The sequence below is a fragment of the Aythya marila genome (genome assembly GCF_965140915.1).
Source record: "Aythya marila genome assembly, chromosome: 14".
Lineage (NCBI taxonomy): Eukaryota > Metazoa > Chordata > Aves > Anseriformes > Anatidae > Aythya > Aythya marila.
This window is the reverse complement of record NC_139055.1, coordinates 19,520,743-19,533,046: the sequence shown is the minus strand read 5'-3', so window position 1 is coordinate 19,533,046 and position 12,304 is coordinate 19,520,743. Positions and strand designations below refer to the sequence as shown.

Genomic DNA, 12,304 nt, shown 5'->3' with positions numbered 1-12,304 from the left:
AAAGCCTCTTAGACAAGAAAATGTAAATTATTTGTGCTCCAGAATTTTATGCCAGATCAAATTTAAAACTGATTTTAAGCTGCAGCAACAGTTTCTGCCTACATTAAGCCATCTGTTTAGCAATTACTGGGATGCTGCTTAAAAAAAAAAAAAAAAAAAAAAAAAAAAAAGAAAAAACAACAAAAAACCCACCACGATGTTTGAATGACGACTCAGGGGTTTAAGTTCATCCTAGGCAAGGTAGCACCATGGAAGATTATGCTAATGGAGATGTTCTCCACTGACAGCATCTGCTCAGACAGATCCATCAGAGCAGCAGCAAAGTGAAACCGACTGTCTTTGCTTCTTTCAGTCTGCTGCTGCATTTAGGAAGTAGTAGCCAGAGGAGGACAGATTTAAACTAGTCGGACTAGCAGGGAGTGGTGGGATGAAATCCAAGTCCAACCCAGAGGAAAAGGTGAGGTGATGAAGGTCATTAAGGAAAGGCTGGAGGTAGAAGAAGGGGAGGGGGGAGTAATAAAAGCCATGAAGCCACGTACAGAGGTACACAAAGCTGCACTAGGTCAGTGGCAGCAAATATTTCCTTCATTTTTTGTTACCTAGAATGTCATGAGCTGAAAATGCTCTGAAAACAGCATTAGTTCTCCAAAGCCATCATGCACTGTTCTGCTCTCCAGCTGTGACACAGGCCACAAAGGGGAAAGCATCTAATCCTCTTCAATTAGATGAAAAATTCATTAGGAAATTAGACAGGTGTAAGGGGAATGCATTTCCAAAAACCTTCATGTTAGGGTACAGAAGGAAGCTGCACAAGTTTTCTCTACATCGGTCCAGTTTTGACACTTGGAAACTGAAACACATCAGAAGCTTCTCCCTAAACTATTTCAATTCCATCACATGAGGTTGGAAATCCTCCAGCACAAAGTGAAATTAAACCCCTGTGTTTATAACAAATGTAACTTCTATTTTTCTTCATTAGAGATGTAGTATCAAAAGTGTACTAAAAATATTGCCAATTTATTTCAAAAATATTTGCAAAAAGATAGAATTGTAATGTTAATTGTAATGTTCTTTACTAATTACTTCAATGAAAGAATCCAAAACAAGTTTTATAAAAAAAGTATGACTTGAGACACAAGAACAATGACTCAAACAGCACTGAATGAAGCATTTCTCTAAATCTGGGAGGAGAGTCACCTTATGTACTCAAAAATTCGTTTTGTTAAGGAAGTTACAGCATGTCTTAGAAGTGGGTCAGTATAAATAGCGCCATCTGCGGGACTGCTGAGATTCGAGATACCACAGCGCAGATACGACTTGCAAATACCCAAGCTGTTTCCTCTGCCAAGTTCATTTTCAAACACACAGCTAACTTTTAACATATGAATTAAGAGAAAGCAGACTTACTTTTTAAGATCTGAGATTACGAGATATCACTAATCAACTCTTCCATTGCTCCGTCTTACTACAGCACAATACAGAGATTAACTTTGCAATCACATGACAATAGCATTCATCAACTGTCCCTGTAACTTAAAAGCAATCCAGCTGATTTTATATGAACTGCTGAAAGTCCCAAACATCTATACATTAAAAACTTTGTAAGCCTTTTTGAATTCACCTTTCACTGCCTTGAACTCATTTTGACTTCTCTTTAAACTTTTTTGTTTGTTTGTTTTTATGGGGGTTGTAAACCATTACAATCAACTCAGGCTAGAGCTAGCTGAAAGGAGTAAAATTATTTTATTCTCTAATCAGGCAAAATAACAAATTTGACTCATCAGCAGAAACATGCTCTTTTCTGCTGGGTATCCCTCCCGTGTGTTATGGGTTCAACCCCGAAGGCTCATCTCACCACGAGAACAGGAGAGGCCACATCTGCACTTACTACCCCTGAAGTTCTGAAAGACTCGTTTTCAAGTAAGAGTCTAAGGAGGAGGTGACTGACACTCTTCCTCTGTCTTTCCTTCTGCACTCGATAAATTCTTTGACTGAGAACTTACAAAAAAAAAAATCAACCAACCACACAGCCCAGGGTGTCCATTTCCAGTGGTGCTCACCTCTGCCAGTTTAACCATTCGCATTTTACCAGACAGTTCACAGCTAAGTAGGTGGTTGTATCTTTCCAAGATGCATAAGAACCCTCCGCACTACTCCGATTCTTTGCTGACAGCGTCAGAAACTGCAGGTAAGAGCAGCCAGCTGGCCACTTCTAAGGCTTAGCCATTTCTCTTGTTCTCCCAGACCTCACAAATACACAGACAGCAGAATTCTCCCCACATTCTTTACTCATTTTTCACCCCACCTTGAATATGACGTTCAGAATGTTTATCTGTCCTTAAACAAGGAGCACTACGCTGTGATTGCCTTTTCAAGTGTACTACAGCTGCAAAAGCTTTGCCTAGTTATTTGAAAATGTAATATGCTTCTAGAAGAAACAACTAAAAGTTGGTTCTCTCTTCTAGTCTCTCTTAAAATAAATGCTTTTTATTCCACATATTTTTCTACCTGATGGGTAAAACGAATACCCCTTTGAACTATTTTGGTGCTTTTATCTTTTTATCAGAGAGGATATAAGGAGTGTTCTAAAGCATTTTTTTCATCTAATTAATTAAATGGGAGGTTAAAGCCACCCATCGTACGTACTGCATCTAGGCACTGAGTGGACAGCAGGAAAGAAGTCACCTCCCTCAGCCTGTACAGAGCAAAAGATGCCAGGAGGCAGCTCAGAGCTGCTTCTTTGTAATTCTTCTTCAGAAACTAACTTGTATCCAACACAACTGCAGTCTCAAGGCTTTCCTTGCAAGGGAAAACCACCAGCTCTCAAGTATTTAATTATACCACTACGCACTGAAACAGAAGCAACAGGAACTGTATCCATGAGAACTGGATTGTTTAAGCAAGGAGTGGTTTGCAGGACCAACTAAGACCTGTTCAGTGGTTACAAAGAGCAGGTCGAGTCCAAAATTGTGCCAGCCTAAAATATCTCCTTCAGTATCTAACCAAATGTCTTTATCAAAACTTGATAAAATATAACTAAGCCAGGCACCAGAGGGCTCCCATCTATGATTCTGTCCCAATGGTCTTTACATCTGAAGCTTACGGATAGCACCCTGGCATCCTGAATGCCTAAATTTAACTGCCCTCTGGTTAAAGCTCAACATCTTGCTTAGACATTCAGCACCACGCTTAATAGTTGCAGAACAAAGGAACTACAAACACCCAACATCACTCGAGGGCAACGCATTTGAATGGTAATTTTTCCTGCTCATAAATTATTTTCATCTGACTTTCTTCGGCTATAATCCGTGTCCTAATCTAGAATAAGCCCAAGACTCGAGGTCTATACCAAACAAGTTGAAAAAAGTTGAAGTGATATTGCAACTGGTAAAATACAGAGCTACAGTTTTCTCAGTCACTTATAGATTCTGGCCAAAGCTCACTTTTTTTTTTTTTTTTAATAGGATGACAAGATAGACACATGCCATAAGTCTAGGAAGTGTTTAGTGCAATTGTTGTATTTCCAATCATATAAAAGATAAAGGGTTACATGTTTAAATGTAGCTATTTTCTGATACAGATATCAAAGAATTCAAGTCAAAAATTTCATTTTCATTGTTAATTAAAAAGTCTGTCTGCTAACCCTGAATTCTTTCAAAAACATTCTAAGTGGAGAGGATTCAGGCAAGTTCCATACACAGTGGACACATGAGTGCAAACAAATTGACAACATGGACATGTAGCGGACAAGACAATTACAGTTCGCCAATTTACCTGGAAGTGGAATAGGCATGCCAGGAAGGGGGACACGAAATGGAGGTACCATTACTGGTGGAAAAGCAGGAATTGCTGCAGTTGGTTGAGGTACTGCATGAGGAACTGCAGGAGGCAATGTCTGTGGGACTGGCTGGGGTACAGTCTGCACAGGTGTAGCAGAAGGAGCAGAGGTTGAAACACTGACTGATGGTGTGGCAACTGAAACACCCGAACTCGGGGTCTGGTCTTGTGTGGTAGGTGCTGATAAAAAAAAAAAAAAAAAATACAAAGAACACCTTGTATCTTAGGTACTACAATATATTGGCTGCAAACATACTGGCTCTCTGTTTCCCAACAGATGTCACATAAGCAGATATGCTTAGATAAAATCAACAGGAAGACTCTTGGAGAGAAAAAAGCCTTTGCCTTCTCTGTAACACTAGGTATTTACAAAGAAAGTCAATTTCAAGTTTTACTTTGTAAACACTCTTTATTCCTAACAAGTCTCCATAGTAGTGCCAAAAGTATAGCAAAGGACAAACAGAGCTTGCTTAGTAAATAAATTAAATTCTTCTCTGTATCCCTGTTCAGAAGAATAAAAGGGAACATTACAGAGTTTGGAAAACGTGTTCATTCTTACACTGAACGAACAAAGGTGGTTTGTTTTTAAACAAGCATAACGACCGCAGCATGTGCATGACGGTCTAAAACTGTGCTTATGAATGCGTGATCCAAGAATGGAAAAGTATCCATTTAAAACGTGTAATTAAACATGGAAAAGCAAAGCACTTTTTTGTTCAGAAGCTGCAAGAATTTTCTTGGTCTCCAGTGCCTCCCAGTGGAAAAACACAATACCACAATTCAATTCCGCAATCCCAGTGGCATGGCTGAAATCAGCATTTAACCAGGAATAGTGCTACACATCAAAGCACTGGCAAAACGGAAACTAGAGATCCAAGTGACTGATCTTACAAATCGGTACTCCAAAGGTTTGGTGGAGAAGAGGAGCTGTTGAAAAAATGAGTTAACCAAAAAAAAAAACAACCACCAAACCCACCAGCTCACGAACACCTCACACATAGGCACACTGTCTCTGTCTCCGTTATCTAATGACGACCAGAAACATTCCCAGTACGACCCAGTGTTAAGGTATTTAGATAAAGATTTTGGGCCTGTTGTTAAGTGTTTCAGGACAGGTGAAAGTTCTTAGCACTGCCTACAATTTAGGGAAACAGAGTCAACAGTCAGTATGTCATTTCTTCTAAGTCCTGTGTCAAACCAGTACCAGACAACAACGAAGCTTAGCTAGAAGCTCCAGCCTTTTACAAGCCGGGCCTGAGAGTTGTAAAATTATTTTAAATCATAAAATTTTATCACCTAGCTATAGACACCAACAGTAACAGTTCTGGAAAGCAAAGACAAAGTTTAGCAGGTAGCACAGGCAGAAGTAGAGCAGACTCTTAGCGTTTCACATTAGGAAATTTTGTTTCAGAGAACGTGCATAAACAAAGTGCTATTGCAAAAGCAGGAGTAGTTCTCAGAAACCTAGGCTAGCACCTTCCACCTGCTTCTTGTTACCCATCAAAATGGTTAGAGTTGGTGACACCAGACCATATTGCAACAAAGCAACTGAACACGGTATTAAGTTCTCCTTCTCTCCTGGTTTCAGTTAGGACAGAATTAATTTCCCTCCTAGCAGCTGGTAGGGTGCTATGTTTTGGCTTAGGATGAGAAGAGTGCTGATAACACACTGATGTTTTAGTTGTTGCAGAGCAGCGCTTACACCAAGCCAAGGACGTCTCAGCTTCTCGCTCTGTCCTGCCAGCAGGCAGGCTGGGGGTGCAGCAGGAGCTGGGAGGGGACAGACCCAGGACAGCTGACCCAAACTGGCCAAAGGGGTATTCCATCCTGTCTGGGGTCATGCTGAACAATATACAGGGGTGGCTAGCCAGGACAGGTGAGGCAGCTGCTTGGGGTTAGGCTGGGCTAACTCAGCGGGTGGTGAGCAATTGCATTGTGCATCACTTGTTTGTACACATTATTAGTAGTACTATTAGCATCATTATTATTATTGTTGTTGTTATTATTTTTCTGTCTTATTAAACTGTCTTTATCTCAACTCACGGGCTTCACTTTCCATTTCTCTCCCCCATCCCAGAGAGGGAGGGGGGAGGGTGAGCGAACGGCTGCGTGGTGTGTAGCTGCCGGCCGGGTTAAACCACAACACCTTCAAATTAAAGCCATTGAATGCCTTGAGCCATACAAAGTATTTGCTGCTCTAACGATCTGTCTGCCCTCCAGTGCTAACTGGAAGCACAATTTACAGGTTACCTGAATTTGACTTCCTTTCATTTGGGAGGAACTGTAAATTAAGCTTGGCTTGGCTCACCTGCTACAGAAAAATGGTGAAGTAACTGGAGGGGAGGAACATATCCACTACAGCTGGAGATCGAACAGGTCAGCAACTGCTTGTCTCCTCACACTCTTTGGCCCTACCACTGTACACACTTCTGCCAGCACAGCTACGGTCACCAAGACCATCAAACAACAGCACGCCACACCAACGTACGTGTTGTGCTTTCAGAAGCCCGGCACAGGCAGTAACCCTGCCCAAACCTTTGGGTGGTAGGCACGCCTTGCTTTGTCCATGCTAGGTGATTTTTATTTATTTTTTTCCTGAATTGTTTGCTTGTGACACACTCCAGCAAATAGATTTCTACTACATAAAATACAGCTCTGCGTAGATGCTCTGCACTACAGGCACTTGTTAGCACACAGATGCCAATCAACCTACATGACAAATCAACTGTTTGCACGTAGATGCATTATGTCCACGCTGCATAAATTCAGTCCCCATTCTCTTGAGGTTCCCTCAGTTGGAAAATCTTTGGAAGCAAAGACTCAGCCCATGTAAACAGCAGTAATTTTCAGATTATTCAAAAGTAATCAGTGAATAATTATGGGTCTAAGGACTTTCTTTTTCCTATTTTTATGCAACTCTAAAAAAATGGGAACTTAGGAGGTTTACTCCTAAAAAAATGGGAACTTAGGAGGTTTACTCTGAAAACTTCTAGCAACAAAAATAAGACATCAGAAGCAGCTCAGTTCTGCAATCAACCAATTCTATGCAGTCCAGAAGCAGCGCTGGAAGATTTCCTCTAAAAGCAACAAATGCAATTTTGGAAACAGAGGAAATGGGTGCAAGTGCAATTCCTACCTCAAATTAACTTTTGTGAGACACTTATAAGATCGGTTTAGCTTTAACTAAAGTCAAAAGGAAATGGACGTATAACAGCTTGGAGATGATAACAGCAGGAAAAAACACAAAGACCTAAAGGAAAAGGGCTGCATACTGACTAGCGATTTATCTACCTGAATACAGTACTGGTCTCCTGAAGAAAAAAGTTCACATGCAAGGGTCTTCCGGATTAAATGCTGTACTTTAAAAACATATTCTACTTTACGGAGCAATTGCTTCCTTCTGGATATTAAGTTTTTGCTGCAGCGACTCCCCAGAGCAGCATCCCCAGTGCTGCAAAGCTTGAGAACCCCCGAGGTACTCACTGGAAATCGTCTGTGAAACTGACGTGGCTGTGGTTGTGGTGGAGGTTGTGGAGGACTGAGTACTCGAGGACGTTGACGGCGATGCTGCAGACGCGGGACTGCTGGTGGTTGGCGTGGAGGCACCTACTGCTTGGGCCTGAGCCTGGGCCTGGGCCGCCAACATCGGCGTCAGCTCCGACTGCTGGATAACTTTGACCCCATCTGGCTTAGTCCACGCAGACTCACGTGTACGCGCATTATAGAAATAGACCTGCAATTCAAGAGCACCGCCATCAAACAACCGTTTTTCTGGAAGGGAAGCACTCATAAAGTGGTGTAACTGCTGCCACTCTAAGCACAGGTAAGTCCTACTACTGAGAGGATCAATGAGAGTATAGGACAACCGCACAATCATTTTTGAAAGATCCGGAGCCTCCGTGTGCAGGACCACCTGACAACATCTTTACAGCAGCAGCAGACACATCGCTCTGTTGTTTCTGGTATTCATCTTACCTTGCCATCTGGAGTTTTGTTTTCTACCCAAATCTCTTCCGCTGGGGGCATTGCTGGTGTTCCAGGGGCAGTGACAGGCGGCATCCCCGGAGGGAACATCATTCCAGGAGGTGGGGGCATGCTACCCATGGGAGGAGGCATGAACGGTGGTCTCTGAAGGCATATAATAAATAATAATAGTGAAATATGATATACGATTTTCAGGGAGGGTTTTCCCTTATTAAAACACCAACACACATTACAGCTATGGTAAGGCTACCTCCACCAGCCTGGAGAGCTCCTGACCGCTAATGCTATCGCTTCAGAGCACGCACTCCCTGACAAACCACCACCTAGGGCAGCTGTGGGAAGCGCTTCGCACCTGAGATGTTAACATGAATGCAAAGCAACAGAAAAGAGTGGCAGGAAAAAAAGTGGGGAGAAAGAAAACTCCTCTCACAAAAAGGAGAAAATATCCTAACGCATGAAAGGAAGAATGGGAACTGTCCCTGGGAACTGCTGCTCAGATGTCCCCAGCAGTTTTCCTGCAATACCCCAAGCAGTCACAGTGACTCTCCCAGTGAAGAGACACAGAGAGATTAAATCACACGCAAGCACCCTATGTATTAGCAGAGCAGAGCAGCAGATTTCATCCAATCCATTCTACTTCTCAGTTATCCTTTAAGTAAAATACTGACTAGTGCTAATTCAAAAAAAAATAAATAATCAAATTACATCTTCACTAATGCATCACCAGAAGAAGTTCAGAAGTGCCCCACACATCACTGTTGCACACCAACCTGTTTTCCAGGTAAAGGTACGTTGAGTTCGTTTATTTCACCTGTTCATTTAGACTGTTCTGAAATTTCCTGTGCACATTTCTCCTTGGGGAATCACTCCAGTTTTAACTGGATTTATGATTCAAAATATTTCCTCTTGAGAAAGGCAATACCAAGACAGCCCGCTGTAAAAAGCTTCTAACTCTACATTCATAACTGACTCCAAGCTGCACCCGTGCACTGAGAATCTGAGTCCTGCCCTTCGTGGTTTTCAGCATGTGCCGTGTCCTTGGTTTCTGTTTGTGCTTGGTTTCTTTTGGAAGTTCCCCTGAGATCAGCGTTTCTGCTGGAAGACTGAGATCTTGAACTGCTTTTTAAACTCACGTGCTGACTCCGAGTCTTACTGAGCACTGTCCTACCAGTTATAAAGGAAGTCAAGAACACGTGGACAATTAAAAACAAACAAAAAAAGCCGTTTAGGTAACACCAGCCTTTCACTCCTTCCTTCCTTGACTACTTCTCCTCTACAGCTCCTCCACCTGGCCGTCGGGTGATCTTTCTCTTTGCTGCTCTACGATCCCCACAAAGAACCCACTTCTTGCCTGCTGTTGCCACTTCCCGGACAACAGAAGTTAGCCTACCCCAGGGCAGTCCAAGAGCAAGGGAAGGGATCCCAGGCGTACGGTCAGGAACCTAGAACACCCCCTCAGCTCCACACGCAGCACACCTTCTCCCCTCTTTTCACACCACCACCTTCAGCTCCATATGCACGGCAGGGCATGAGAACAGGGACACGCTTGGTGCGGGGATTCCCTGCGTGGTAATGAGCTGCAGAGGACACTGGCTGCACGGCAGTGAGACAGTGACCACGTAACAGCTGAGAGCTGAAACACATTCGGAAAATAAATCAAACACATAAGGAGCTGTCAGCAGCTAAGGCTTTGGGCTTCACATGAGCTTTGACTGATTCGTGACACTGGCAGCATCAGGAAGCAAGGCCCAGCACTTCCCCCTGTTCCGCTGCACGCTCCGATACCTTCATTTGCTCCAGCAGCTCTCAAGGCAGTGAATGGGCACAGCAGCAAGAGGTAAAATGGGATCGCAGAGCACCAGGAGAAAGGTGCAATGGGTGGATAGGGTCTGACATAAACTTAGGCTGAGCATGCAATCGTACCACAGAACAAGGCCCCTGGTGCTAAATGAAAGGAACAGAAAAGACAACAGCCAACAAGATAACGGGGCTGTTCTCATCCCTCAAACTTACTGTTCCCATCCTCGGTCCCACAGGACTTTTGTTTACCTGAGAAGGTTTCAGTGAAACTAAAGCTATCTCGCACCTCCCTGAGCAGCCCACGTTCCAGCAACACGCTACGTGCCCAAGGGAAGAGAAAAAACTGCTATGGAAAACACACGCTATTTTCTTCCAGAAACGTTGTGCTCACGATGATATCCCCACGCTAAATTAGGCTGCAGTCTGCTGTTGTTTTATTTCAGGTGAAATGCAGCTTAGGGCCTTGTTCCTGCTCTATTGACTTCTTTGCTTCCTTCCCTCCAGCCCCGCCGTTTGCCATACGGTTTGCAGAGTTCCACAGAGAACCCACCTGCACGCAGAGGAATGAGGATAAATGTTCCTGCAGCTCTGAAACACAGGCGAAGCAGGATCCAACATACCAATAAATAACTCACAACACTATTTTCTTTCCATCTTGCCCACATCCATACTTTTCAAAGTAAATTTCACAGCACTAGCACTTACTGCTCAGTTATAAAGAGTGGCTTTGAACCATTTGTTATAAACCACGCAGTATTTTTACCACCTGCAGTCCCGCACGGTGATTACACTGCCGTTAAAACTTTTCATGGGTCACTGACCACATACCTGTTCTCAGAGTTACTGCTCCTCTACCTAACCAGTCCCTCGGTAACCAAAACCACCAACAAACTTCCACAGTGACTACAGGTGTGGTTCAAGCAGGAACTTCAGCGGGATTCAGCTCGATGTAGTGCGGTAGCTCCTCTGTCAGTCTCTGTGATGAGCCATCCCCACTCTGAGCCGCTGTGGCACGATTCAGGTCATCCTACAGGACTGCCGTGCCCTTCACACGCCTGCTCTCTTGAACTCAGAAGCCTGAGCACAACTGAATCTGCATTGCGCATGGCCACAAGGCACCAACATGAAGCCAGCTTTTAGTAAACGTTCTGGTGGTGAGTTCATCCCAACTGCGTGATTAACTTAGGGTTGCCTTAAGGAACTGAATACAAATTGCTTTTCTATTACCCTGTGTGTGTGTGAGTGTCATAACACGGCACGAGAGCCTGACGCTTTTGCCATGCCCTGTTTTTTTCACCCATCTCCACGGCTCTCCTCTTTTTATTGCCATTGATGAAAACAAACATAGGAACTCCCAAGTCCCAGCTCACCAGGCCACAGGGCCGCCCACCCCTTCGTTACCTGTAGGTGCGGAGGTCCCATGGGTGGCGGAATCCCTCCTGGAGGAGGCATCGGAGGCATGCTGGGGTCGAAGGGAGGCCGTCCAAACGGGGGCCGCGGGGGCGGCGGGGGCCCTCGCATCATCCCGAAGGGCGGCGGGGGCCTCATGAGGGGCGGCGGGCCCCTCATCACCGCGTTGGGCGGGGGAGCCGGGCCACGGAACCTCAGCGCCTGCTGCTGAGCCATCCTGCGGGCAGGCCGAGACACACAGACACAGACAGACAGACACAGACAGACAGACACAGACAGACAGACACACAGACACAGACACGCACACACAGACACAGCTCGCGCCTGCCCGGGGCACGGAGCTGCAGGCCGGGCTCCGACCCGCCAAGCACGCGCCCGGCCCGGCCCGGCCCCGGCCCCTTCCCCTCGCCGCTCCCGGCGCTCCTCCGGCACCACCCCCTCCCCTCCCCTCCCCTCCCCTCCCCCCAACCCCCCCGGCTGTGGGCGCCCGGCCCCGGGCCCTGCCCCCCCCCTCCCGCCGGTCCCGGCCCCGTCCCCTCAGCGCGGCCCGCAGAGGCCGGAGGGGCCCGTGCGCAGCGGCTCCCGGCGCCGGGCCGTGCCGCACGGCCCCGCCCCGCCCCGCACCTGATGTCCCCCCCGAAGCGCTCCGCCGCCGCCTCGCCCTCGCCGCCGCCTCCCCCCGCGCCGCCGCCGCCGCCGCCCCGCTCCGCCATGGCCGCCTCGCAGCGCCGCCGAGCCGCCGCCGCCCCGGCCAGGCCCGCCGCGCTCCATTGGCCGCGCCGCGCGTCCGTCACGGGGCGCGGGGGCGGTCCCGGCCCGCGATTGGCCGCGGCGCCCGCCGACTTTGAATGGGGGCAGCCAGGCGCGTCCCCATTGGCTGCCGGGGCCGCCCCGCGCCGCCTGCCGAGCGGGGTCGCGCCTCACGTGACCCGAGAGCGGACCGGAACTGACCTCACGTCAGGCGGAACCAGGCGGAGGAAAAAAAAAAAAACAAAAAAAGAACGGGAGCCGCGGCCAATCAGCGTGCAGAGCGGGGGATGCCCGCGCGCCAATCAGGCCGCGTGGGCCGCTGCGCGCGGCCAATCACAAAGGTCAGATCGGGAGCGGCCCGCCCTGTGACGTGTCAGTGGGCGGTGCTCGGGCGACAGCCAATGAGAGGGCGAAGCCCGGGGCCTGCCAATGGGGAGGCAGCGCGGGCTCCGCGAGGCCGCCGGGGGGCGCTGACGGGGCCGGGCCGCGGGGGGGGGGAACGGGGAGGGTGCTCCTGAGGGGC

At 47.0% G+C, this 12,304-nt stretch overlaps 1 protein-coding gene across 4 annotated transcripts in view; it reads right to left on the bottom strand.

Annotated features, from left to right (window-relative positions):
- TCERG1 (transcription elongation regulator 1) overlaps positions 1-11,782 on the bottom strand; it is a 34,451-nt gene extending 22,669 nt beyond the window's left edge. For 3 of the 4 annotated variants that reach the window (XM_082771508.1, XM_082771509.1, XM_082771510.1), the window contains exons 1-5: positions 11,656-11,782; positions 11,023-11,248; positions 7,813-7,965; positions 7,321-7,570; positions 3,775-4,017 (exon numbers count right to left, since the gene is read on the bottom strand). In XM_082771508.1, coding sequence (XP_082627634.1) covers positions 3,775-4,017; positions 7,321-7,570; positions 7,813-7,965; positions 11,023-11,248; positions 11,656-11,744 — 961 coding nt within the window. In that variant the 5' untranslated portion in view covers positions 11,745-11,782. The remainder of the gene's footprint in view (positions 1-3,774; positions 4,018-7,320; positions 7,571-7,812; positions 7,966-11,022; positions 11,249-11,655) is intronic. The other variant, XM_082771511.1, reaches the window with a different exon arrangement.
- Positions 11,783-12,304: the final 522 nt, after the last annotated feature.